Source organism: Adelges cooleyi, unplaced genomic scaffold, assembly GCF_023614345.1.
Source record: "Adelges cooleyi isolate 19-005CV unplaced genomic scaffold, UGA_ACOO_1.1 ACOO_flye_CR_arks_rails_tigmint_CR_PRNA_384, whole genome shotgun sequence".
NCBI lineage: Eukaryota > Metazoa > Arthropoda > Insecta > Hemiptera > Adelgidae > Adelges > Adelges cooleyi.
The window spans coordinates 264,881-291,580 of record NW_026096061.1 but is presented as its reverse complement, the minus strand read 5'-3'; the positions used below and the strand labels follow the sequence as shown (position 1 = coordinate 291,580).

The 26,700-nt window shown below is 30.4% G+C and overlaps 1 protein-coding gene and 1 long non-coding RNA gene across 3 annotated transcripts; one reads left to right on the top strand and one right to left on the bottom strand.

Moving 5' to 3' along the window:
- The first annotated feature begins 14,543 nt into the window (after nt 1-14,543).
- On the top strand, nt 14,544-18,226 carry LOC126841493 (uncharacterized). The gene is made up of 4 exons (XR_007686180.1): nt 14,544-14,897; nt 15,353-15,520; nt 16,018-16,208; nt 17,956-18,226. It is a non-coding gene; the product is annotated as an uncharacterized LOC126841493 (long non-coding RNA).
- A 1,948-nt stretch (nt 18,227-20,174) lies between these two features.
- On the bottom strand, nt 20,175-26,426 carry LOC126841490 (uncharacterized). Of its 2 annotated transcripts, XM_050577999.1 has the most exons (12): nt 26,319-26,426; nt 23,624-23,690; nt 23,529-23,558; nt 23,376-23,438; nt 23,029-23,097; nt 22,244-22,273; nt 21,999-22,028; nt 21,884-21,910; nt 21,664-21,714; nt 21,293-21,319; nt 20,920-21,006; nt 20,178-20,740 (listed from the first exon to the last, which is right to left on the bottom strand). In XM_050577999.1, the coding sequence occupies exons 2-12, from the start codon at nt 23,682-23,684 to the stop codon at nt 20,424-20,426; spliced, it is 792 nt and encodes a 263-aa protein (XP_050433956.1). In that variant the 5' UTR covers nt 23,685-23,690; nt 26,319-26,426; the 3' UTR covers nt 20,178-20,423. The 2 variants fall into 2 exon arrangements, with proteins under 2 accessions (XP_050433957.1, XP_050433956.1); XM_050578000.1 differs by lacking the exon at nt 22,244-22,273 and having other exon boundaries at nt 20,175-20,740.
- Between the last annotated feature and the right edge of the window lie 274 nt (nt 26,427-26,700).

Below are 26,700 nucleotides of genomic sequence, written 5' to 3'. Positions count from 1 at the left end.
GTGTCAGAGCTACAATCATGATTGTTGGTCAGTGTTAGGTTCGAATTGAAAACGGAAAGTATATAAATATTTACTTTTTATTATATATATTTTTGTTTTAAATTAAAATTGTCCATCCAAAATGTATCTTAAAAAAAAAAAAAAAAAAACCATTATTTTTGTATTTTAGCTTATCTTATGTATTATATTGTATTAATTTAATTTTATTTAAGTTTCACTGTACTCACTGCCCTCTGTATGGCGTTAGCTTTTAAATAAATAAATAAATATATATATATATATATATATATATATATATATATATATATATATATATATATATATATATATATATATATATGTATATATATATATATGTATATATATATATATATTTATATTCGAATAATTTAATTACAATTTATTCGAATAAATAATGAAAAATAATCATACTATTCTAACTTAAGTTGTTAGTTAAAGAATACATACATTTATATTATTATTTTACAACCTAACCCGTTAAAGATTTTGTGAACTTTCAAAGGATAAATGCTACCAGATTTAGTTATACTTGATGTATACAATTTAATGAGCTCTTTTATTTGATATTGGTTTAGACCATTGCCCTAAAGTGTAAGCAAAAAGGTTAAAATATTTAAGTAAGCCGTATAAAAAATGTCAACGCATTTTATATTTTAACCATTTGTATAATAATAAACGATTTATTAATTACTATTTAGTTAAAAAAAAATTTTCAAATTCAATTTTTTATCCAGAAAAATTTATTTAAAGCTCTTTATACTTAAATATTGCCTTTACAAAACTCCCCAATGCAGACCTCATGCAATGCTCTTAAGAAGTAATTATTTAAAACTAGTATTTTTTTTTTTAAACTAAATAGTTTATCAAATGTACTATGCGTTACCTTTTAAATGTTTAAGGTCATAAAGGTTTAATATATAAGTAATAGGACTAAATTACATAAGTCACCTTGTTTAAGTATACAATTATATTTATTTTAGGAAATATTATTTTAGAGTAATTAGTATCTTACCCATACTGCTGTAAAGCAATACACCGCGCAGAGAATCACAACACTCTTAAATTGCATAATAGTTTTTAAAAAAATTGAAATCCTATGAAGTACGTGTAGAATAGAACGACCATTACCACTGAAGTCAAAATATCAAACTAACTGAAAAACAAATACATTTGTCAAGGGCCATCGGCTTTTACCGATTCATATTTATGTTTGTCTGACTGTTGATCAGAAAATTTATTTTTAAATTAAAAATTATAGTTTCTATAAACTGTTCAAAAAAGTGCACAAGGTATAACATGGAACCAATCATCTAAGCACTCTGTGTTTTACTAGATTTATAGACTTTAAGAAGTTACTATTCAACCTAATAAGGTTTCAGGAAGTGCTTATATGCTTGATTTATATATTTATTTTGATTTTGTTTAATACTTTTTGCATAGCTCAAACCTTTATTTGTTTATTCCAGGTGGATTGGAGAAAGTAATCAAAAACATTATTGGGAACGATAAAACTTATAGTTTAGGTAGTTAGAATTGTATAAATAATGTTTATAAATTATATAAAATTTGTAACTCAAATTTATTCTATGCAAATGTATACGTAAGTGATATAAATTATACATTTTTCTTTAGAATCAAAATGGAATTTTATGAAAAAAAACCCAGTGAGCCGTGGAAATTACTCACAATAGTTATCTGTAAACATCTTATAACGGGTTCTACTGAAATAAAATTTAAAAAGAGCAGAATTTATCATGTGCATGAACTTTATTGAGATACGATTAATATTATTTTATATACTTGATATTATCGGTTTATGATAGCTATAATACGATACATAAACACGAGACTGTAAGTTGTTCAATTTTCGCTGAACAACAATATACTATAACTGAATATCTATAATCTATCTCTTCGCTAAACTCGTATCGGTCACTCAATAGAACTTGTGGCGCTTCTGCAAAAAAGAAAGATTCATTAACGTTAATGCCATAATATTTGTATAGTGGAGTGTCAATTAGATGGCTGAGCCAATCTTTTACTACACGTTTCCGGACAAACCCTATTAGGTAACTTGAACGGTGAATTTTCTTTTTCTTGATGTGAACGTTGATACTATAATCACCATCCAGCTCACGATGCAGCCGGTTGACCATTGTATTTACTTCTACTGGCACGTTGATTATTTGTTGTTTCAGTCAGGGCAATATAGGGTAAGATGCGCGGATAGAATATTTATAATATACAGCGATCAACCATGGGCGGCGCAGCGTGGCTCCTAGTAGTCAAAAAAGCTAGCTTAGCCTAGTCTTGCCTAGCCTAGCTATCAAATGTTGTCGGTAAAGAGTTCGTTGTACAGCCACGCGTATGGTGCGGCACTGTCCGATGTGGACATTTAACATACACCCCTGGTACCTTTGGACATATATCCGAAATGTTTACTTCCGTTTACCGGTCAAATTCACATCCGCCAGCTCTACTTCCGGTATTTGCACAAATTTACTCCTACCCAAAACACCGTACCGCGCGTGAAGATGTTTACACAGGGTCATACACTTAACTAATCGGCCTGTACACTTGCGACGTAGTCAACACGGTCGTTTCGGCGAACACTTGGCCGGGCGCGATCACTCCTCGGGACGTCGCGTCGTTGTCCCGGTCCCAGTGCAGCAAGATGCCCGTCTAGGACAGGCGCGAATTGATGACGCCGATCCGGTGCCAAAACGGCGAGCCCTTGCGCAAAAAAAACGTGGGCGATTATGACTCGACGACGTCCGTGGACGACAGCACGTGCAACCGCCTGGTGTTGTTGGACTCGTGCTTGTACCGTTTGCGCTGAACAAGAGTTAGCGCCTGGACGAAGTGGCCGTGGTGTTCTGCCGGCACAATTTGGTACCGCCGGACTAGCGCCTAGTAATCGTTGCCTGAGTCCGCCGACGAGTTGATCAGGTAGTACGTCTGTTGGCGGCCTGTCAGGCTAAGGTCGGTTTTCAGTTGTGATTGTTAGTCCTCGATTTCGGGCTCGGCCTGCGGAACACTGATCAGGCTGCCCTCGTAAGACAGTTGGATAGAAATACCAGCAGCGGTCGTCTAGTATTCCTTTTCTTAATAAATAATATATTTACACATTTTATGCATAGGACCCTAGTACATTTTCTTAATAATATACTATTCTAGTGCGGTGTGTTTGGCCTTTTTATATTATAATATTCTAAAAAAATTTAGTTTTTGTTAGGCTAAGTAATAGCTATTCTTACAGTATGCGGCTCATATAAAATTATCAGCCGCTACAGCTACTGAACAATGTATAGCAAACTTGACATAGATAAAGTTTCGTGCTCCGCCGCCGTCGCACGTTTTTAATAATGGTTTAATAATTTTGAACAAATTGATTTTAGCTTTACGGTTCTGCAAACTACCACGGCTCTATAATGTTGGTTTGTTTCTGAGAATTTAACTTATAACTACCCAGAGAGCACAACGATTCAAAAATAAATCGTTGAATATGTTATTAAAACATTTTTGAAGAACTTAAAAATATTCAATAAATATTTTTAAAGACATTTGAATGTTTGTGCATAACTGTTTTACAATCCATTCGAATATCAAATTGTTTTTCTATTTAATGTAATACAGGGTGATCCAATTATGGGGAAACACTCAAGATCTCACTGGGCTTAGCTAATAATTTAATTTTTTTTTTCCAAAATTGTTTCATATATAATGTGATCTCAATTTTTCACAGTTTTTTTGGTTTTACCCCCATCTCAAATTAGTTTTTCGATAGAAAATTTTGATTTCCAAATGGGATAATAGGTTTTTTTTTAAATTATGGTGCAAAACTAAAAAAAAAATATCCGGTCTAAAAAAATGTTAATTAGCTTTACGCATTGGTAAGTTATTAATATATAAAGATTTGAATATTGTGCCTCTTCAGTACATTAATTCTCGTTACCAACGACGACGGGACTTTTTTAGTTATAGTATATTTCGTAAAGGTAGTCGGCACTAGTATTCCTTTTCTTAATAAATAATATATTTACACATTTTATGCATAGGACCCTAGTACATTTTCTTAATAAAATACAACACGACGGAGTCGTTGGCCGTCAGGATATGCCGGACGAAGTAGCCGCAGTGTTCGGCAGCATAATTTGGTACCGCCGGACCTGCGCCTAGAAATCGTTGCCTGAGCCTGCCGATGAGTTGATTGGTAGTAAATTTGCTGGCAACCGGTCAGCCTCAAGTCGGTTACAAGCAGTGACTGTTGGTTGTCGATTTTGGGTTCGGCCTGCGGGATGGTGATCAGGCTGCCCAGGTACGCCAGTTGGATTGGAACACCTACTGCGGTTGCCGCAGCCGATCAACGCGCCGAACGCGTAGAAAAACACTGACTGCCGGTCGCAGAACACGGACGGCTGGTCGTAGAACAGGAACGCCGATGGACAGGACTAGTACGACGTCGGCGGCAACGGCCACGCTGCTAAGTGACCGACGAGTATTCCACATCGTAGTCGAGCCAAGCGGATGGGTCGCGGTCGATGGCGCTGGGCAGACCCTAAGTGAAGCAGTCCATTTGGGCTTTCTTGTTGAAATCCACTTCGGAATCGCCGTTGAACATCTGGATGATTCGCCCGAATGCCAAGTCGGCCTTGCGGGACTTTAACCTCTTTGGCGATCATGGACATAATCGTCAAACAGCAGTGTTTTGGTGGCCATGCTCACCGCTCAGTCTCACGCGGCCATTCACAACAGACACCGGAAACTGGTGCAGTTCATCTACTGCTGGAGGAACAGACTACGCGCAACCCGGATCTGGTCAATGCCCATCCGGTCGGCGTCTGCATCACCATAGACACCGGCAGCCTATGGACGCCCAAACACTTTAACGGAAACCTGTAAATTAAATTTTATGAACAAAATAATTCCACTGTGCACGTAAAGGCTAGTCCATATTTTAGCTTCGATGCAAAGCGAGAAGGTATTGGTTTTACTCTGATGTGTGTTTTTTTTTTAGCTGTATACACTGTAACTTTTTTATTACTAGATTAATTCCTTCGAATAGCAACTCTATAAATCGCAAATTTCATCTAGTTGGTCCTTGGGGGGAGGGGGGGGGGGTAAAAATTGAAAAAGTTTAATCCTTCACAGAAGAAAGTTGAAAAAATTAAAAAAAACCGTACGATATAAATATAACTATAATTCACACATAATTTTAAATTATAACTTTTATATTTATTTGTCTAATTAATAATTAGGTAAATCCTTTAACCAACTGAATATTCTAAGTATCCAACTTAATAAAAAAAAAAATAGCCTATCTTAGATTACCTACAACCCGCAGCTAATTTCTTGCAATTTTATTGTTAATAATATTTAATTTTTGCAGACTTTTTGACACAATAATAATTGTTGCCTAATTTTCCTATTAATTTTTATTACGAATTTTCCCTCTCAATTATTTAAAGGAGAAGAAGGGTAGTAATTTATTTTTGATAATTTTTCAACTGAGCACGCATACAAATACGTTTTAATCAAACCTCAAAAAATTGTTATAGCTAGATATGTATGTGTATTTAATGTGTAGCAATTTATTATATATTGATTTATAATTTTGACACTATGTTACAGATGCTATTAGGAGAAATATACAATATGCCAGTGTACCGGATCAAAAAATAAATGCTCCATTAAAAGTTTGGTTAGACCATGCAAAATTTCGAAAAGAAAAAAGCAAAAATAAAAATAATACAGCATAACATCATATATCATTGCAGTATTAGTTTGAAACTACTTATTCAGTAGTATTTTTTATTGCCTTTTTTTGTATAAATAATCAATGATAATTCTCTTTAAATACGCTTTTTTTTTTATAATTAAAAGTATTTTTTATTATATGTTATGTTTTTAAGTATTGACTTAAATTTTTTAAATGTTTTAAAAAGTGTTGCTGATTAACAATAAAACATATTGTGAAATCTTTATATGCTTATATTTATAATATAAAATACAAAATTATATAGTTTTAACTTGATTCATGTTGTTTTTTTATACAGCTTGTAATTATATTTTTAAAATAAAATTGCCCACAGCGTTACTATATAATATATAGATTTTATGGTGATGAGAATTATTTTACTGAAGATTTAAAAAAAAAAAATTATTATTTTACTTCTATCTTGTTTTAAAACCTTATAAGAACTTTGAAGGTCTAATGTTTTAATAGCTTCATATAAACAATATTCCTAAAATGTACTGAGATAACATTGTAAAACTGTTATAACGGTTACATTGGAGAAACGTTTAAAAATAATATTATCTGAGCCTTATTTTTGTGGCCAAATAAGTTTGAAGGAACGTTATTGAAAAGTTAAATAATTTAAGGACAATGATTGTAAAACATTTGGAGAAGACTCACTTTATATTTAAAACGTTTTTGAAAAGTTCTGTAAAGAATTAGTTGCTGTCTGGGATATTAAACATTATTGGCTCGGAATGCTGTAATAATTATTAACTAACAAATGTTGTTAAGATTTTAATTTTTCTGCCAAAGTGTTGTCGTTATTCTTTCGATTTATTTCAAGACATTATTTATTGGTATTATCGTAGGGGTTGACATAAATAATCGTTTAATAGGAAATCTCTGCGCTACTTGTCTTAGTTACAAGTAAACAATCGATTATTATTGAAAGTTTGAGAGATTCAAACGGCAATATTAAAATGTAATTTTCATTACCGAGATTTTCGCAGCGTCCCTGTTTGAATTTGGACCGCAGAGACAGCAGCTGTACATCATAAACTTCATCGCATTAATTCGGTTTGGCCACAACGCGGTAAATAATTGGTATAGCAAGGCGATGGTATCATTTTTTTAAAATTTAATTATAACATTTTACCAGTTATTAACCAAACCTAACCCAACTTACTCCAACGGTCTTTGCGCTTGGTTAACGTTCAATTTAAGGCCATTTTTACACAATAACGTCCAATTGACATTACCATGTGTACAGGAAAATGTTGCCTGGAGCAAACAGTACTTGGAACAGTACTTGGATTTGGAAGAGAACGACTACCTCAAGCGAGAGTTTTATGACAAATTGGACGCACTCAAAGAGAAAATGGCATTGCGAGCAATTACCGACTTCTTGAGACCTTACATTATCGCCAGGTTCGGCGTGCGGAAGACACCCAGATCACCCAAAGCCAAAAAGACTAAACAAAAGTCAAAAAAATAAAACCACATCTACCGATTTCTATTTCCACAAAATATCAAAAAAAAAATTTGTAACCATTTAGTCATTTTTTTTTTACTATTGATATTAACCTATATAAGCGCACTCTAGACGCTTCTGTTGGCCTTGTCGTTTTGATATTTTGACACAAAATGGCAGCATTTAACAATAAGATTTGATATTTTGACTCTAGAACCACATTATTTGTCGAAAAAAATGATAATTTTTGGCACGAAAATGGCAAAAAAAAAGTATTCCAAATCCGGGAGGTATAAACTTGGAAAATCGACTACTTTAAAATATGTGGTTTGGCGCAATTTTTCCCCGTTAACTTACTGGCCTTTGAGTGAACCTAGAAATGTATTAATTATTATTGCATGATTTATAATAAATACTGTTTTTTAGAAACTTTGTACAAATAAAACAAAAGGTATTTTTCATCAAAAACGATCCTGAATTCAAGTAAAATTAAGACCATGGCCAAACTTTAAAGTCTCGAAGCAAGTGGAGGAGAAGAACAGTGTGTATGTGTGTAATAATAACAAGAAGAACAGTGTAAGGCAGAGCGTATGGGACCGTCAAGCTCGCCTGTACTTAGGCCCTTTGCAGTGTTAGATTTTTTTTTTGGATAACAATTATGTATATTATTTTAGAAATACTTGTAATAATACTGGTAAGTATTGAACTAAATATTGTACCATTCAGATTCCAATGACTTAGTTATTAAGAAAATATAGAAAGTACACTAGTGGTTTTCAAATGTTTCATTTAACTTTTTAATATTTAAGGACTCGAGCGTCGTTAACTTAAATATTAGATACTGGTAAAGTAAATAAATCATACAAAAATAAATAATTGATAAAAGCCCAATAAAAAAAAGAATTTATGTAGTTCTGCTGACAAAAACAAAATTGAATGAATTATAAATATATATATATACCTACAAATAAAAATAAAAAATTAGCAGTTTTAAATAGGTCTTTTGCTTTTTTAATAATTAAGAAGACAAGGTGTTAAACCAAATTAGATAAGTACTGATAATACAATATTCTTAATATTTAACGAATGTTTTACGTTGTTGAAAATAAGCATAACTTTTACAAGTTCTAAAAGTAAAACTGTGTATACGCATTTTTATTTTTCAAATTGGCTTTTTTAAAAGTTGTTTCTATGTAATTTGGCTGAACTAAAGTACTAGTGGTGTTGTATATAAGTTGGCGAATTCATAGAGCTATTATCATACGGTGTGACCATGTTTGACTTATTTACTTACCGAGTCAATTTAAAAGTCAAATAGACATTAGATTTCGATCTGTGTGTAGTGTTCAACACTACAAACTGCGCCGTTCAAATGGAAATATTTAGATATTATATTTTGTACGGTTACAGGGTGTACCACTTTAGTCATCAAAAAAAAAAAAAGGGTTAAATATAGTAACCATGTTTATTTATACACATACTGGCACTACTTGATCGATTTGTAAATAAAGATATGATGCTGTTACTTAGGCTAAGTGTAACTTGACTGAAGTCCTTATTGAGATTGTACGTCACTCTGGATGCAGAGATCACCGATACTCATCTTTGCTACCTATTTAGTCTATTATTATAGTCTTATTATCTCAACATCTAAATACTCTCATGCACTCATGTAAATTTTAATTTTTTTATTATTAGGTGATATTATAATCTCCCATAATATTTAGTTTATATTCGCTTTGGACCAATGCTGTTGAAATAGTTTTTTTCAGAAGATCTAAACCGCTTAAGTTTTAAAACATGATGTGTCCTGGCCCAGATGCAACGCCAAGTTAATATTTAGACAACAAAATACTTTTTAATATGTACTATTCGAAATTCTCCTATGATTAGAGGTATGGAATTAGTATCAATACATTTCATATTGATTTATTTTCACGTTCAACTATTGATAACAGCTTTAATTTAAATAAAATAGTACTACATTTAACTAGTTTGTGTGAAATATCCAAAGACCTACGATTAGATGTATATTTTGTATATATTTATAATTATTGTAATCGAATTATTGTCATTATTCGGATCGTCAAGGCGCCGGTGTCTTAGGAACCACGGTTTGTTACATATTAAGCAACTCAGTTAGTCTTGGCTGTGCTTTCACGTGTCATAATTTATTCGCATAATATATAAATTGTGTACCCTTTGTTTTTTCATTTTTACCTATAATAAAAATGAGTGACTTCAAGTCCTTCGAGGGACACCTCGCTGAAGCGAAGCCAGCGTTGTCTGGAAAACGTGGAAGGTCGGTTGATGATTAACTCTGAAAATTATTATAAAAATTATTTGGTGTTTCTCATGTTTGCAGATCCGACGACGGTGGACCGGATTATTCGCTTCCGCCGCCGTTTAAAATGCATAAGCCCGTCGACCCACATGCTTCTTGCACGGCTACCATTACTGCACTAAGAGAACAAATAGCTAAGATGCAACAGTCATCAAAGCAAAAAGATGCGCAAATTTTGACCAAAGACAAATTGGTAAGTAGAAATTTACAGCGCTCCGGTAGGGCTCGAACGAACGAGGGAGATTCTTTTGTGAAATACCGTGAATTTTTTTTTGTTGATAGATTTTCGATCTGAGAGCAAAACGTTTCGCCGCCGAAACTGAGCTGCGCAAAAAGATGGACTCTGGTAAAAAAGTTTATAACAGGAACGAGGAAATGTTGACGAGTAAAGTTCAATCGCTACAAAAAGAAGTTGACGCTTTGTCAAAGATATGTCGCAAGCGGAATGCTGCTGCAAAGTCCGGCGATAAGGCGAAATAAATTCCATAGTAGGTTACTATGAGTTGTATTATTGAGGTAGTACCTTTTTTCATAGGGTCCACCAACGTTATACCCATGTTAACTTTGTATAATGGCTCGTGCTATAAATAATATTTTTTATGATTTGTATTTAATATTTTTTCAATTGTTTAATTTGTACTTAATATTTTGAATGTGTCAACCTTGCTGTACACCTGTACTATAAATAATATCTTATGTTTTTATGATTTGTAATTAATATTTTCAATTGTTTAATTACGTTGTATTTGTGACTGTGTGATGTTGTACTTTAAACTTTGTTAAAATTGTATAAAATGAATTTGTATTGTTATAACCTATGACTATATACACATAGACCTATAAAGAAAATATAATATAAGACTGAAAATAATTTACGATTTTAACATTGGCAACATCATTTATACGACCGTAGGTGAGTCGCGGCCCGAGGTGTTGTTTACAATGTTGGAGACCGGTGAATTGCGGCCCGGCAGTTTTCGATATACGTATGAGTTGCGGCCCGTGCAACCTTTCTTATCTTAAAATTTCTATCGCAAATTTAGTTATACAGGATGATTTTTTTAAAGAGATCTACTCGATATCTTATAGGATTTAATTAGTTTAACTACATTTCACCAGACGCGACGTTCCCCCCAATATTTGGGCATAGTTTACTGCCGGCTACAACCGTACCACAAACAGCTGTGAAAGTTTTCATTTAAAATTAAACGGTTCATTCCATACTAGCCATCCATATATTTATAACTTCTTTGATATGCTACTCGAAATTCAATCTGAAACGTATATAAAATTTAGAAGTAAATTATTAAGAAACTGTGCGAGAAAGAAGCGTTTATTAGAGAAAACAAAATATGTTATAGCTAGAAAACAAAGAGATCGGACAGTTTGAATTAGTCAACATTTTAAGTTTTAAATTCTCTCAATAATAAAAAAAAAAACTAAAATGACAACGACGGAACGCTCATTGGCAAATAAAATGACCAAACTTGACCAAAAGACAGATTTTTGGGAGACAACTCAGCCAACCTCCCCGTGGCGTCTCTTGGGTAACGCTAATAAGCTGATATAAAGTGGTTATTATTATGTGGCCGCAACTCGTACTTAGTCGCTTAAAGAAAAAATACAACACGACCAACGTAAAAACCCAAGAGCAGACAAGCCGAGAATGTATGGTGAACCTCAAGGAATAAGCATATATATATATATATATACTAGATGTATAATTAGTTATATCTATAGATAGTATAATTTGCAAGAGTCAGTAAATTTCGATGAACTAGTGATGAGGAGATGTTAGAAAAATGCGGTTGAGAACCACCGGTGGACGCATGTAAAATCACGGAAAATATTACCACGGACTGTACACCATTTCGGAAAGTAATTTTACGGACCGTACTAACGCGGAAAAAACAAAACCGCAAAACCACGGGCCGTACTTCTACGGAATCTTAAATGACACTGACCGTATTAGCACGGACCGCACAGATACGGAACCTACAGGGTAGCATGTAGTCATATGCCCGATTTTTAAATGTTTATGATATATCAACTATTACATACATTTATACACTTTTATAAACATGATTTTTTAGTTTTTAAATTGTTATTTTAATATTTTTTAAACATATTAAAAAAGGTTACACCTATTAGAGTTGTGACCTTACGCCGCACAGTGGGTCAAAATTTAAATCTGGTTGGACAAAAATCTGTTTTTGAACTATTTTTAAAAATGATGATATTGTTAGAAATAAGTTGTTAGATAATTGGTCACGATAAAATGGTTTCATATTTGAACTTTGGACGTCTGGTGACAGAGGTATTAAACTTAAAAGATTACTTTTGTGTGGCGCGCTAATAAAAATAATCGAGTCGAAACTGTTGATCGATTACAAGTGTGCTTATCCTATTTTCCTAAATTAAAATTTATCAGGTTATTAAAATGGATTCTTAAGCGTCAGGTATGTACTTTTATCTGGTATATAATCGTTTGCATACCAGGTGTATGTTATACTTATCTATTGTACATTTTGAAATTACTATTTTTGTTTAAAATATTATAACAATTTTTACTTTGGCTGGAGTTTTAAAAAAAGTTCCGAAAAGCACACCGACTTTTTTTAATTAGTACGAAAACATAACTTGTAATAAGCATAAAAAAGTGAAAATCAAATCCCCTTGTTTGAGGCCATGTCACATATAACCCATTCTCTTATTTTATTTTTTCTATTTTTTTCAATTTCTTTTTTGTAGGTAGTCATGATAACCCCGACTGTGTTCTCAAGAAAGTAAAGTTTACGAGGAGAGAATTATTGATGGTGTTAAAAAATAAACAGTTTTTAAGTTTTCGGCAGCTAAATGTAATGAACACGTATTAGAACCGATACTAGGCAAATTTGGTGTGAATGAACTTTCTAAAAATTTTACAAAACAATTTGCAACTTGTAGCAAAATTATTTGTTACGAAGGTTTTCTCGAAATGGCGTGGTAGTAATTATATGTACGAGCGTTTTATCAACAACCACAAGGAATGGCTTGATGAAAACTTTAAACTTCCATCTATACAGCCAACACAACTTGCATCACCAACATTTAAATGTTCAGGGCCAAAAAAACGAGGCCGTCCACAAACAATTTTTGAAGACAGTTCTCAGCTTTTTTCAAGTAGCCACTGGGGAGACACGTGCCACCCTCCCGAAAATTGTTCAGTATTATTAAGCTAAGCTCTTAAAATAAGACTGCTAAAAAAAAGACATTTAGTCCCCTTTTGTCGGTTTAAATTAACCCTGGGTTTCGACACTGAAACTAAATATTCATAAAAGTCTCCTCATTATCATTTTTAAAACAGAAATAATAAAAATATCATGTTTTATATTTTTGTCGCCCTAAATTGATAATCTGTCCTTGTGTGCGCCGTTCTTATTGGAAAAATAACAATAGAAATATATCGATAAATTTGATATCGGTCAAGCTGGCACCGGCACATAATGCTAAGACTAAAAAAAGTCATATTGAACATTTGCTGGATTTTGAGGCCTTTTAAACTTTGTCTTAGAATTTCCTTGTTAATTTTTCTGTACTTTTAACTCTAAAAATGTTTTTATGAATTTGCTAGATTTTGCTAGTTCATTATTTACAGTTTCTATTATCACGCCTTCTAAATTGTGTACATAAATTATTTTACCGCTGTTGAAATTAAACTTTAATATTATTTGAATTAAATATTTGAACTTCATATGAACCTCAATGTTAATCAATTAAAATTTTATCAAGATTTAACGTTTAAGTAATATTATTATTACGAAAATTCAAACCCTCCAGAACAAATGTTTATTGACAAGTCTTAATGGTTTCATGGTTATTGAGACACAGGCACACTAGAGACGGGATAAATGAATCATACAAAATGATTCGAATCATTTGAATCGATTCACTAAAACGATTTGTTCGCAAGATTCGTTCACCGACTTGTTCGAATCAATGAATCGTTTTAACCCTTAACTTGGCACTATATCTTTTTGGATACTTATAAGGAAGCGCAACAACAAGATGATCAACAATATCAAAACATCGATATTTTTGTTACGAAACGATATCATCTCATGCAGGCTGCACTAGGAATGGGCGTACAGTTCAAATGTATCGATAATGTAATATCGATACCATCATCCAGTTGTAATATAATTGTTAATATTATATTTTATACTTATCGATTTTTAGATATACCGTTATAGTTTTATCAACCCCAACAGAAATATATCGATGTATCTGGGTCACCCCATTATCATGTAGGTCATGCTTAATAAAAACGGAATAAATAAAAATATGAAATTCGTTAATAATGGTATTTATATAATAAAACTATATCGTTTGTCTTAAACAAACTGACATATTATATCCCTACCTACTAATTACTAGAGAGCTTTAGTTGTAGATGAAATAATTGCAAAATTGTGAATAGCTGGGTCACAGTGTTACACCGCAAACGGCAACCAATTTTGCTGTGTGAAATCCTCCACTAAAGCAGAGGTTCTAGAAGTGTGTCCAGAAACAAGACCGTCAACTTCGAAAAATCGTTTAAAATTAAAAAAAGTTAACTACTATTCAATTATTATGTTTCTTACATAAATAATATATTACGATAATCCCGTACACTTTGTTTTTAATAAAAATGAAATTGTTTGAATTACTTGTTTTACTTTTGATACTATGGATTTTTGACAAATTCAAAATTATTGAATTAAATCATTTTTGAAATATATTTTGGCGGCGTCACGGCCGATTTTTTATAATAATATTTTATTTTTTATGTTTTAATAATGCCCAATGGGTGCCCGGTAAAGTACACTTATACCATAATTTATTATAAGTCTTAAGTAGCAGCCGTGAACAGCGGTTTACAGTACCTCCACCTGCGACAATCACTCGTTATCATACAAACACACACTATCACAAATCTGTCTAGAAAATGTTTGCATTGTCCTGCAGTTCGCGTTAAAAAAACGTACATTAAATACAAAATTTGTTTTTGTTAGCATTTGAGATTTTTATTTTGTAATCGCTCCTTTCTGTGAATTATAACTAGTTCAATTAGATTTAGCGCCATAGAAACAATTTGTTTTCATTATTGTTGCTACGGGTCCGATTCGTGAGAATCTCTAAATATTAGTCATAATAACTTAGTTGAAGTTTATGATAAATACCTAACGTATTGCGTCGTGTTTCGTTATTGAATTACAATTGAGTTTTTTGTCTTGCCTGTTAATAATTTATTATAAGTTTCAAGCAGCAGCCGTGAACAGCGGTTTACAGTTCTACGTTATGTGAGTACCTACCGTTTAGTATAAACTATTGTCGTGTTTTCCATATTCCATTGACTTAGAATGCTGCTTGTTAATAAATAGAATCATAATCCATTTGTGTTTGTTTATTACTTACTAATTGCTCGGAGTTTGGTTGAATGACACAGAATGTCACTTTAATTTAATGTAGTCGACAAAATGGGCTGTCGTCTAGTTTTAATCTTTATCGTGTTAGATTCTTACCAACAAGTCGTACTTGTAGTTTTGTGTTATTCATCTAATTTAAGTAAATTAATATTTAGTTTTAAATATTAAAAAAAAAAACAAAATATACCACTCAAAACTTTGTTGGTTTTTTATTTTTCAAATCATGTTAACTAAATTATTCTTTATTATATCATTGTTACTACTAAATTTGTTACTTAATAAAATAGTAAAATTTTGTAATTAATTTGTCCTATAAATGTCAATTATAGAGTTTGGAAGCGGTATAAAATGTTAAAAATTAAACTTGAAAATGATGAAACAGAACAACACTCCTATGAAGTCATTGCACCCAAACCATTAGATGTGCAGTTCAAAAACAATGAAATTACTACAACAGAGGAGTATTTGATAAAGAATGAAGTCGACAATACTTATGTGTAAGGCTATTTTTATAACCATTTTTTTTATCCTAAATAAAACTATTAATCTTTTGTAATTATGTCGTCCTCCTCTATAAACCCATCGTTGGTATCGACGTTAGCGTTTCGCTGACATTTAACTTATAGTAAGAACCACTTCTTCATATGATAAAAGATTGTTTTAAAACTACATCTACCTCTTATCAATATGATGTTAAACCGAAATACCAAAAAAATTAAAATTGTGGGTACGATGACCGGTCAAAGTCTATAGTACCGCATTATGTTACCGTACATTTGCATGATATTTACCATGTTATATTATTTTCTACCATTCTACCTACAACGATTTCAAGTATTTTACCCTTGTAATATGTTTGTAGTCTCTGTGTCACGTTAAATTTTAACATACATGCAAGTTCTTTAATCTTTTTTTTTGTAACTATTATGTATATATTTTTTTAAATTTGAATACAAAATATAAATTATGCTAATTTTGTTTGTTGTAAATTTAGCTGCAATAACGACGATTTGAATGTCAAATTTGAAAAAGAATGCTTCAATGACTGTGTTTTCGAAAATCAGATATTGAAATCGTAAGGCATGAACTGTTTGATGCTGAAAAAGAGCTAACAACGTTGTATGACTGCAATTACTGCCAAAAATCTTTTAAGACAAAACGACGAATTAAAAACCACATTTTAAGGTAACCACGTACGTAATAAAGAAAAATAGAATTTAAGCATAAATTACCGTTTTAAGTAACCGTTGATTGACGGTTAGGTGATGAGATTGTTAACTTAAATTATTAAAAGAATCCTGCGTGTCACGAATAACAGTTATAAGTGAGGTTTGATTATTAAGAGTAAGCATAAGTTACTTTCAAGTCAGCCTTTGGAGATATTATGGTGTCTAAACCGACCTACTAATCCATGATTACTAAATAGCACTTACCTGTGAACATAAAAATAACACTATCGCCTTTCTAGAAGCTCCTCAGGGCTGCCACTAAAACTTTCAAATTTTCCCGTTTCTCTGGCCCACTCTGTATATAATATATTATATATATAATAATTTGATTATATTTAATGAAAATATAGTGTAGGTACTGAAATTAACTGACGATAGGAGACCCAATCTATGTCTATGGCCACTCAATTTATATTAAAAGTTAATAATTACTGTTGCTTTATAAATAATACTGTAATATGTATTAGTTGAATAAAAAATTACCATTCAAAGTAATTTTACCCTTAAGGGGGCTCCATACAGACCATTTTTTCAGTGAAAACACATAATTTTCATTCCATCGCACAGGCCTAACCAGTGAACCGACAAGCAATCTAAAAACGGATTTGAATTTGTCATGAAGTTTACTTAGGATCGGTCGAAGTACTTTTTTCAATTTTTAATTTTAACCCTTTCTAAATTTTATTTAAAAATGTTGAAATTGTATAAAATGTTCAAACGTGTTTTATACATAGTAGGAATAAGAAATCAAAAAAATTCGTCGACCGATCTCAAGTAAATTTCATGACAAATTCAAATCTGTTTTCATATTACTTCTCGGATCACTGGTTGAGCCTGTGCGATGGAACAAAAAATGTACGTTGTATTAACTCAAATGGCTTTTACTCATAGACAAAATGATTTAAATTAAAAATAATACCTTGAAGCTTATACAAATTAACCGGTAAATTTATTGACATGGTCGAAATTTATTTAAACTAATTTTTTCTTAAATATTGCCTATACAAAACTCCTTAAAAATGGTCTGTATAGGAGCCCTCTTAATATATTTCTAGTCTCTGTTTCGCGTTAAATTGTCTGTAATAAAATTAAAATTGTACACATTCATGTTCTTTACTCTTATTCTTTTATTTCGTAGCTATTCTCAATGCTAATTTACTTATAGTTTTCGATGAGATGAATATTTAATTCTATGATTCTGTTGTACTTTCCTACTTCTTGAACTCCTCTTTATTTTATTTTTTTTTCTTGAAAAATAACATTCAGAGTATTTCTACTGCTAGTAGTATTTTATAATATTTTGTATACAAAATTACATACTCACCCTTTTTATGTTCTATAAATGTATAAAACATGTAGACTGACCGTTACCTATTTAGATTTGAAATATTATAATACTTACGAAGTCATTTAAAATCCAATATTTAATGCATTGTAAACAAGATAAATAAATAAATATTTTCTAATTTCTATATTTGAAAATATAAAAAATTGAATTTTATATTTTTATAAACTAACACAAGTAAAAATATTTTCAAACGGATAAATTACAACACTATTATGTGTCGTATGCCAAATCCTTGAAATTATTTCTTAAAAATTATGCTTGATTGATGCATTAACACATATAATAATAGTAATATTAATATTTGCTATAAAATATTGATCTTAAATTAATTTATTTTGTTTCATGCGTGTTGCAGTATTCATTATCCGTGTAACGAGATCGACACTTCAAATTGTACAAACTCTATTGATAACTATACTCGAAACAAAGATGTCCTATTTAATTGTGGTATTTGTTTAATAAGTTTTTCATCAAAATCAAACCTGAAAAGACATTGGCGGATTCATACGGACGAAAAGGCTTTTAAATGCAATGTGTATGAAAAAACATTTGGACGAAAAGAACACCTCAAAACTCATAAAAGGACACATACTGGCGAGAAACCTTTTAAATGCAATGTGTGTGCAAAAAAGCATTCTGTCGGGATACAGATCTTCCCTCAAAACTCATGAAAGGATACATACCGGCGAGAATCCCTTTAGATGCGATGTCTGTGAAAAATGTTTTAATACACAATCTAACCTCAAAACTCACTAAAGGATACATACCGGCGAGAAACCCTTTAGATGCAATGTCTGTGAAAAATGTTTTAATACACAATCTTACCTCATAACTCATGAACGCATACATATTGGTGGGGCACGATATGAATGCTCCGTCTGTAAAAAATCGTATGGTCGCCAAGATACTCTTAGAAGACATCAAGCAAAAGCACACGACTAAAACCTCATATACCTTTCGCGACTATTTGACAGTTTTAAAATAGTTTTGGTAACAATTTTTCATTATTTTGCTCTTTACATAACCTACGATTTAATATGAATTAATGATATACGAGTATACTTACCAATTTTTTTTTATAGTTTTTCAATGTTTACTATCGTTTAACTGATCATTACTTTGACGTCATCTATTTAATTTCTTTTGACGGATTATATAATGTTTTCGTTTTTATTTTTTTTATAATTTTATTTTTTAATTCTATAATTTACACATGGAAAATAGTAGATAATATTGTTACTATTGCCCCTATGATGGTATTCTTGCGTCCAGGAATATCCGGGCCCGGTATTGGTCTCCTAAAATTCAAAATTCCAAAAGATCAGCTTCAGTAATTCAGCACTTAGGCAAAATTTAAAAAAAAATCCGCTCGGAATTTTGTTCTTTTTGAACACCTAATATGTTTACTGTAAAAATCTTTAAATTCTCAAAAACCACTTGATAATATAATAGTATGTAAAATTATATTCTGTGTTTTCTGCTTTAAACACATTAGTCATAAGTAATTTAGTGTAAAACTGCAATAGTTAGAAAGGAATTCTTATGATATATTCATTGTTTGTAGAATATCGCACATATATCTGTTATTACTTGCTCACATTGCTACAGGCATTTTAAACTAATCTGTTAAAAACGTACAAAACAATTGAACGTTGGGTTTAATAAAAAAAAAAAAATGCTATAAATCATAACTTATGTGTGACTTTCAAATTTTTAAAACTGAAAATTATCGTATAATAGTGCTTAATATTGCAACATATATTATAGTGTACTATAATAAACATGCATGATGACCTATTGTATCAAATAAAATAAATGTATACTTTTTTTTAAATTTGAGGCTTATGCATTTTAGTCTCGGTTAAACGAACGATAAGTAATTTTATGTTTACATTCAGCTTAAGGTTTATACATTTAGATTTTATATAATATAATATTTTATAAGTGTATACAACCCATAACGTTAAATGTAACAACTTAAAGTGAAACTTGTAAAATACTGCCACAATAAGTAAAAATATCATGTAAGCCCGTGTACACAGCCAATGCACAATACACATTTAATGTGAAAACCAAAACCAACCGCTCTAAGTGTTCTAAGCGACGTTACAATTATTTGTTTTCATATATTATTCGCTTTATGCGATTTTGTGATATATATTCTATACTATCTGATACCAGAAATGTATTATTAAATAAAAAAATCACCATTCCTGTGTCTAGATTTAAACGAGTTTCAATAAAAATCTCGTTTGAAATATGAGAAACCATTGTCCAAAATTAATGTAGTAATTCCGAGGAATATTTTGTAGTACAAAATTAAATACATTGCCACAGGCGTCGTGGAATATGTTGTATATCATGTTAAAATTTGTTTAATTAGGTAACTTAAAAAAAATCACAGTATTTGGAAAAGCCCACAGTAACTGAACCTATCTAAGAACATCCTAGAGCATTCAGTAACAGTTTTAGTTTTCATTTCAATATCCTATTAGGTCGGTATTCGAATAAAAAGATATTTTTTTTTTGTTTTAAGAAAAAATACTTATAATTTTGAATTCAACTACTAAAAAGGATACCAATATTTAGGTTCATTACAACAAAAGTGATTAAGTTTTTGAAGAAAATCAAGGTCAAAGGTATGTTTAACTGTGGTAATTTTTGTATTTATTTATATTCTTTAGATCTTTATGTATCTTAAAAATCGCTGGACCGATTAGAGGTTAGGTTAAATAGAACTCTATTTAAATCCTGATAAAACATAATGTAACGTGAACTACAATGTAATACAGAGGTTGCCCAAAATAGGAAAGAGATAAGTATTTATTTATTAAAAAAAGAAATGTCAAAATGTTTTGGAATTGTGTTTGCGCCATCTTCTTCATTTGTTTCTGGTGGAACTCCAAGTCGTAGTTGTTCCTCGAGTTTTGTAAACTGGTTGATGTAATACCATGTATCGTCAATTTTTCCGTATATCCTGATCGCATTATTTTCGTCCATGAAGATACACTTATTGATAGTTGAGTCAATCTTAAGTTCTTTTGTGAATGATTCTGGAAATTGTGTACTCAAGTATAATCCTAGGATACGACACTTTGGTAATAAAGTGGCATCATCATCTACATGCCCCACAGATTCATCTAAAAAATTTGGAAAATTCCCTTTTAATCTGCTAATATCATTATACTAGTTTACTACTTTTCTTTATGAATGGAAAAAAAATAACACAAAAAGCATGGTGTCCGTATTTTACAGCCACGTTATATATATATATATATATTGATAGCGTTCAAAAACCGTACAACTCTATAATATTTACCTAAAATACGACGTCTGATTATACTTGTTAAAGCTAGAAGAACATATTTTCTTCTTTCGTCTCCAAGTTCTTTCATTGTTCTTAATTCTATGAAAATAATTATGAAATGATTGAAAGAATTTATTACACATCACCATTGTAGTTGATGAGGTGAAAAAGGATTCGTTTTTCTATTTAATTTTCAATCATAACGCTCAAAATATCAACGTATATTGTAACTAAGTCTCACTCTCCCTCCCATTCTCCTCGACAAAAAGTTAAACTTATTAAAAATTTTATCTGACGTACAAAATAAATAAATGAAATAATGCAAATATCAACTATAAAACAAGCTTTTAAGGCTATTAATGACTATAAAAAATGTCGTAATTACTTCTTGTATATCCATAACAATATTGGTCTGTAACAAATACATCAAAAATCAAAATATCATGAAGCGGTTAATAAAACAAATATTTAGTACCTAACATTCACTCTATAACTGAGGTTAATTAGAACAATATTAATTATTGCAAAATATTATTGTATAAATGTTAATGTATATCTTATAGCAATGTATAAATAAATGGTTTAAATTATATTTCGAATGATTGTTATAAGCTTAAACATAAAACATATTATTTACTATGTATATGTTATGTATAGTATATATGTATATACTCTTTATATATATATATATATTTACATATTTTTGTAGTTTTAAAGAAACATATGTAACCATTTATTTTTTAATTTTATTTTTACCTATCATACGTTCTATTTCCCGCAGCAATATAAAGTTGAACATATTGGCTTCTAAAATATAAAACAAAATACAATTTAATATACCCACATATTTTGTATTATTCAAAAACCGATATATCATATTGGTATTTGTCAATAGGTACATATTATTATTCTCAAAGTTATATATAATAAAAATGCAATAAGTACAATAAGTATAAAATATAAAAGGGGTTTTTACTTTCCAATGGTTCAAGAACTAGAAATGCTGAAATTAAAACAAAAATCTTGTGTGCATAAAGAATATCAAACAACTGTGTAAAAATTCTTCCATAAAGTGTAATGAAAATTATTACTTGGTATTCTAGTGAGAATTTCCGTGTGGTCTGAAATTAACAACGCATAAATTAAAGATATGGCATTTAATTTGCTATTCTATTATAAACAGAAAAACTAATTTCAAGGTAGAACTAACATGTGTATTAGTAACTCGGAAGAAATATGCTCCACTGTGTATTCAATACAATGAGAGTCTATTTAGAAAATTCAATAGGAATGAAATATTGGAAATAATTTCATAAAATTCAACAAAAATTATTACCCGGTACAGCTAACAACAAATTAATTTTGCCTGAAATTGACATTAAATAAATTAATGATATTGAATTTGATTGCTATAATAAATTATTACATTGTATAATAATAAATTAGAAGAAGAAAGTAAAATTAGATAAAAACTATATGACATAGACTAGGGAATCCTTACGAAATGCAATGACCGAGTTAATGCAGTTAAGGCGATGCGAATAAAATAAATTCAGCTGTAGAAAATCTTAAAAACAATAAGGCATGCGGTATAGATGAAATCCCAGCAGAATTAAGGCCCCTGGATACCGTCCATTTTTAAGGAGTTTTGTATAGGCAATATTTAAGAAAAAATTGGTGTAAATAAATTTCGACCATGTCAATAAATTTACCGGTTAATTTGTATAAGCTTCAAGGTATTTTTTTTTTTTTTTTGATATCTTATTCCTACTACGCATAAAAAACGTTTGAACATTTTATAAAATTTTAAATTTTAAAATTAAATTTGGAGATAAAAACTACCCTAATAGCAATAGATGCAGTAAAACTAACCCCGGCCGACTAAACATAAATATAGACAATCAACAAATAAGACAAGTACAACATTTCACATATCTAGGACGCAACATAACAGATCATGGAAGTTTGGAATCACCCCCCGTCCAAAAACATATCAATGTTAAAAAAAAACACTAATCCAATGCATAAATATAAATTTAAGATGCAATTTTTATATTGTTTTCGAATATTTTTTTCTACTCTTGTCTTGATGTTATATATTATTATTATAATTATGATTACCAAAATCCTTGTAGAAACGTGCATCATTGACATCATCAACCATTCTCTCAATCACACACTCCAATGCATCTAGAATAAACAAATAAAGATTTTGGCTATACTAAAATATTAAAAATAAATCTAATTAAGAAACGTAAGTATCCATTTAACTTTACGCTTCTCCCTCGATTATATTATTATAAAGCGCTGATGTATTTATTATATTGCTCTGTACACTGTTCTACATATGTGGTGCACTTCTCCTAATAATTGATACCTAACAACTATACTTTTTAATTTACTAATAACTTGGCAAATAGATACATATAACAAAGCGTCTATATATTATTTTAAATATAATATCTTACTTAATCCAGATCTTATTCCCAGAGTTACATCATTCTTTTCATAAGCAATTTTCATGGCTTCATCTATGATGTATAATTTAAAAATTTGTATCAAAACAGTGGACTTTTAAAAACTTAAAAAACATTTGTTTATAAAATAAAAATGTTACTGACTTATAGTGTTAACATTATTCATATACGTCTCTGTAAAAAGTGAAATATTGAATTTTAACTACCTTGATTTAATAACTGCGAAAATAAAATATTACCATAATTATTTGCCAAAACACCCACGCAGAAAAAGGACATTAATAAACAGAAGAGTTTCATTTTTATCTGTGAACAATAATAAATAAAAAAAATTAAGATTATCCACACTTCATGCAGATACATCAATACATGGATATGTCCTGATAATTATATTAGTGTTTCCGATCCATAACCTCCTTGCGATATATGATGATATTATAGTCTTAATTATATGTTCTGGCCTAACGGTTTTTAGTAGTTTTATAATATTTGGCCTAAAACGAATTTACTGGCAACGTTTATCAATATTTAACATTTCTCATAATTCAATTTCCGTAGTTCGCCAGTAAGTAAGTGCCTACCTTACAAATTAATTAGACTATCCTTATATAAATCGTTACATCCTTAAATTATATCCTAATATATCATTACATCCTTGTATATATATATCCCTATATCCTTATATTCTTATACATTACATTACAATTATTTATCAGCTGTTTCATTTACAAATCAAGCGCTTGATTACCTAATTAAGAGTAACTAATCTCTTATCTCTAATATTTTATCTCTAATCTTATATCTCTAATATCTTATACCTAATGTCTTATCTGATAATCAATTTATTCATCAGCCATTTCATTCAAAAACATGGTCAATAAACAGAATCGTGTATTGGACTCAGTGTCGCAGCTAACTATATGCATATATATATATACATAATCATATTTTTACAAGACCCAAAACATTTCCTAGACCGTTAAACAGATTTTTTGTATAGGAAGGTAGAAATCTAACTTGTAAGGTACTTTATTTGGCTAAAGTTACAGTTATTTCACTATAACGAAGATAGACAAAAAATAAAAATATGTCTGTTACTACTTTAATTTCATTGTGCATATAAAATTAGGTTACACTATTCAAAATAGAAAATGGAAAAAATTATTTTAATTAATGTTGTTATTAAAGTTAGATTTTCAGCTCGGGACAGCCAATATCATTATTTAATAACTTATAAATAAATTTGATGTCATTATGAAATCTTCTTTTGGCAAGCGAATCCAAATTAACCTCAACCGCTATGTCGTCTATTCTAGAATCCAGCATCCCTAACTTAAACCTTAGCATATACAGAAACCGGTTTTGTATTTTATCGAGATCTTTGACTTGTCCAATTAGATAAGGACACCATATAATCGAGCCATATTCGACAATTGACCTAACAAGGGAACAGTATAATGTTTTTAAGCACTTAAGGTCATTAAACTCAAAACAGTTTCTTTTTAAAAATCCAAACATCCTAAAAGCCTTATTGTTTATGTGCGAAATATGTTCCTTAAATGACAGGTCAGTTGACAAAATTATACCTAAATCCTTTATATGAGTAACTATATTCAGCGCAACACCGTCAATATTATAATGGAAAACAGGTGTTCCTTTGCTCCTACAAAGAAACAAATGCTCTGGGAGCATTTAAGGACATGAATTTAATAATGCCCTATTAAATAAAGGATTCATTTAAAAAACAAGCGCTTGATTACCTAATTAAGAGTAGATTTTATGAAGTTATATTATACACTTCATTTTCAAGCGTCAGAACTTGACTACGATTATTGGTTTTTACAAATTTGTCAATTTTGTTCACCTGAAAAATTGCATGTAAATCTATAATCTAATAAAACATGAACATTGAAAAGAACCATTGCATGTAAGACATTCGTTACAAACTAATAATAACAGTATTTCTATTTGATTTCATAATAAAATAATAGGTGTTTGTGTATTATATGCTTTATTATAGTAAGTAAAATTTTAATTGTTGTTTAGAAATGTATAACTTAACCCTAACATAGGTTAAGTTATCATTATGTGTGTTTAGATGTGGTTTCTTTTTTTTTCTCTGACAGGTGTTTTATCCATTCTCATCAAAACCTTTTGTTTTATCTTTATTCCTTTCCAAACATAGTTTGATTTAATTCCAAGCAAAAACTTGGTTGGATTGAACATGATATGTATTTATAACATGTCTACAATTATCAAACAACCATAAATTATAAGTGCTTTTTAATAAATCAAACAAGTAAATAAATATATGTTGCCTACATATTAATATTAAAATTATTTTAACATGGATATATTATTGGGCTGATGGTCAATCGGAAAATCTGTGCGAATGCTGAACATTACCGAGTGTGATTAACTGGTAAGATATGATAAATATTTTTTTCATTTGATGCAATATAAACTAGTCTACAGTGTAGAAAATAACATTTATCAAAAAAATCAAATCAAAGTAAATAGAAACTTTTTATTGCAAGTTTATAATTTTGAAAATCTTAATCGTTTAGTTGAATATTGCATTTTTGACTTCGGGTGGACGAAATATATATTTTTTTGATTTTATACCTTGGTTTTGTACGCAAAAGATCTACTTTAGTGAGGTATTATGAAAACGATTTTAAAAACTGCCTGTTTTAACTACTCATCCTGTAGTACACTTCAAGTCAAAAACGACAAAAAAACCAAAATCTATAATAGAATTCTCTCCAAAATGCGAATTGTGTAGAATGATGATTAAGAGTCGACAAAAAAATAACTAGCAATACAAAATTCTTTTTACTGTTTTTTAATACTAGGTATAACTTTTGACTTATTAGACTCATGCCTTTTAATTTTAGCGTAATAAAATTGTTTAGTGTTCAATAAAATACTTACTTGAATTGTGGAGTTGGTATGAGGTACTTGGACAGCAATCGACTTGATCAACTTTTGAAACTATATGTACTGTTTGTGACTTATCGAGGGGTTTTAAGTATAAAAAAATCACGACCCAAATATTTTTTTGCATCGTAAATATTGTTCATTTATTTGCATAATAGGTTTATTTTTTTTTTTTATGATATATCGTGTACATACATTACTTAGAAAACGGAATTTTTTTCTATACAATACCACAATTCTCGCCTTACCGCTGTACACAACTTTTTTTACTTCAGAAAAAAACACTTGTGTGATACGGCGCGCGTATCCATTTCCACTGTTTATATAAATGCAAATTTAGTGATCGTTTATATACAGGGCGATTCATTAATGACTT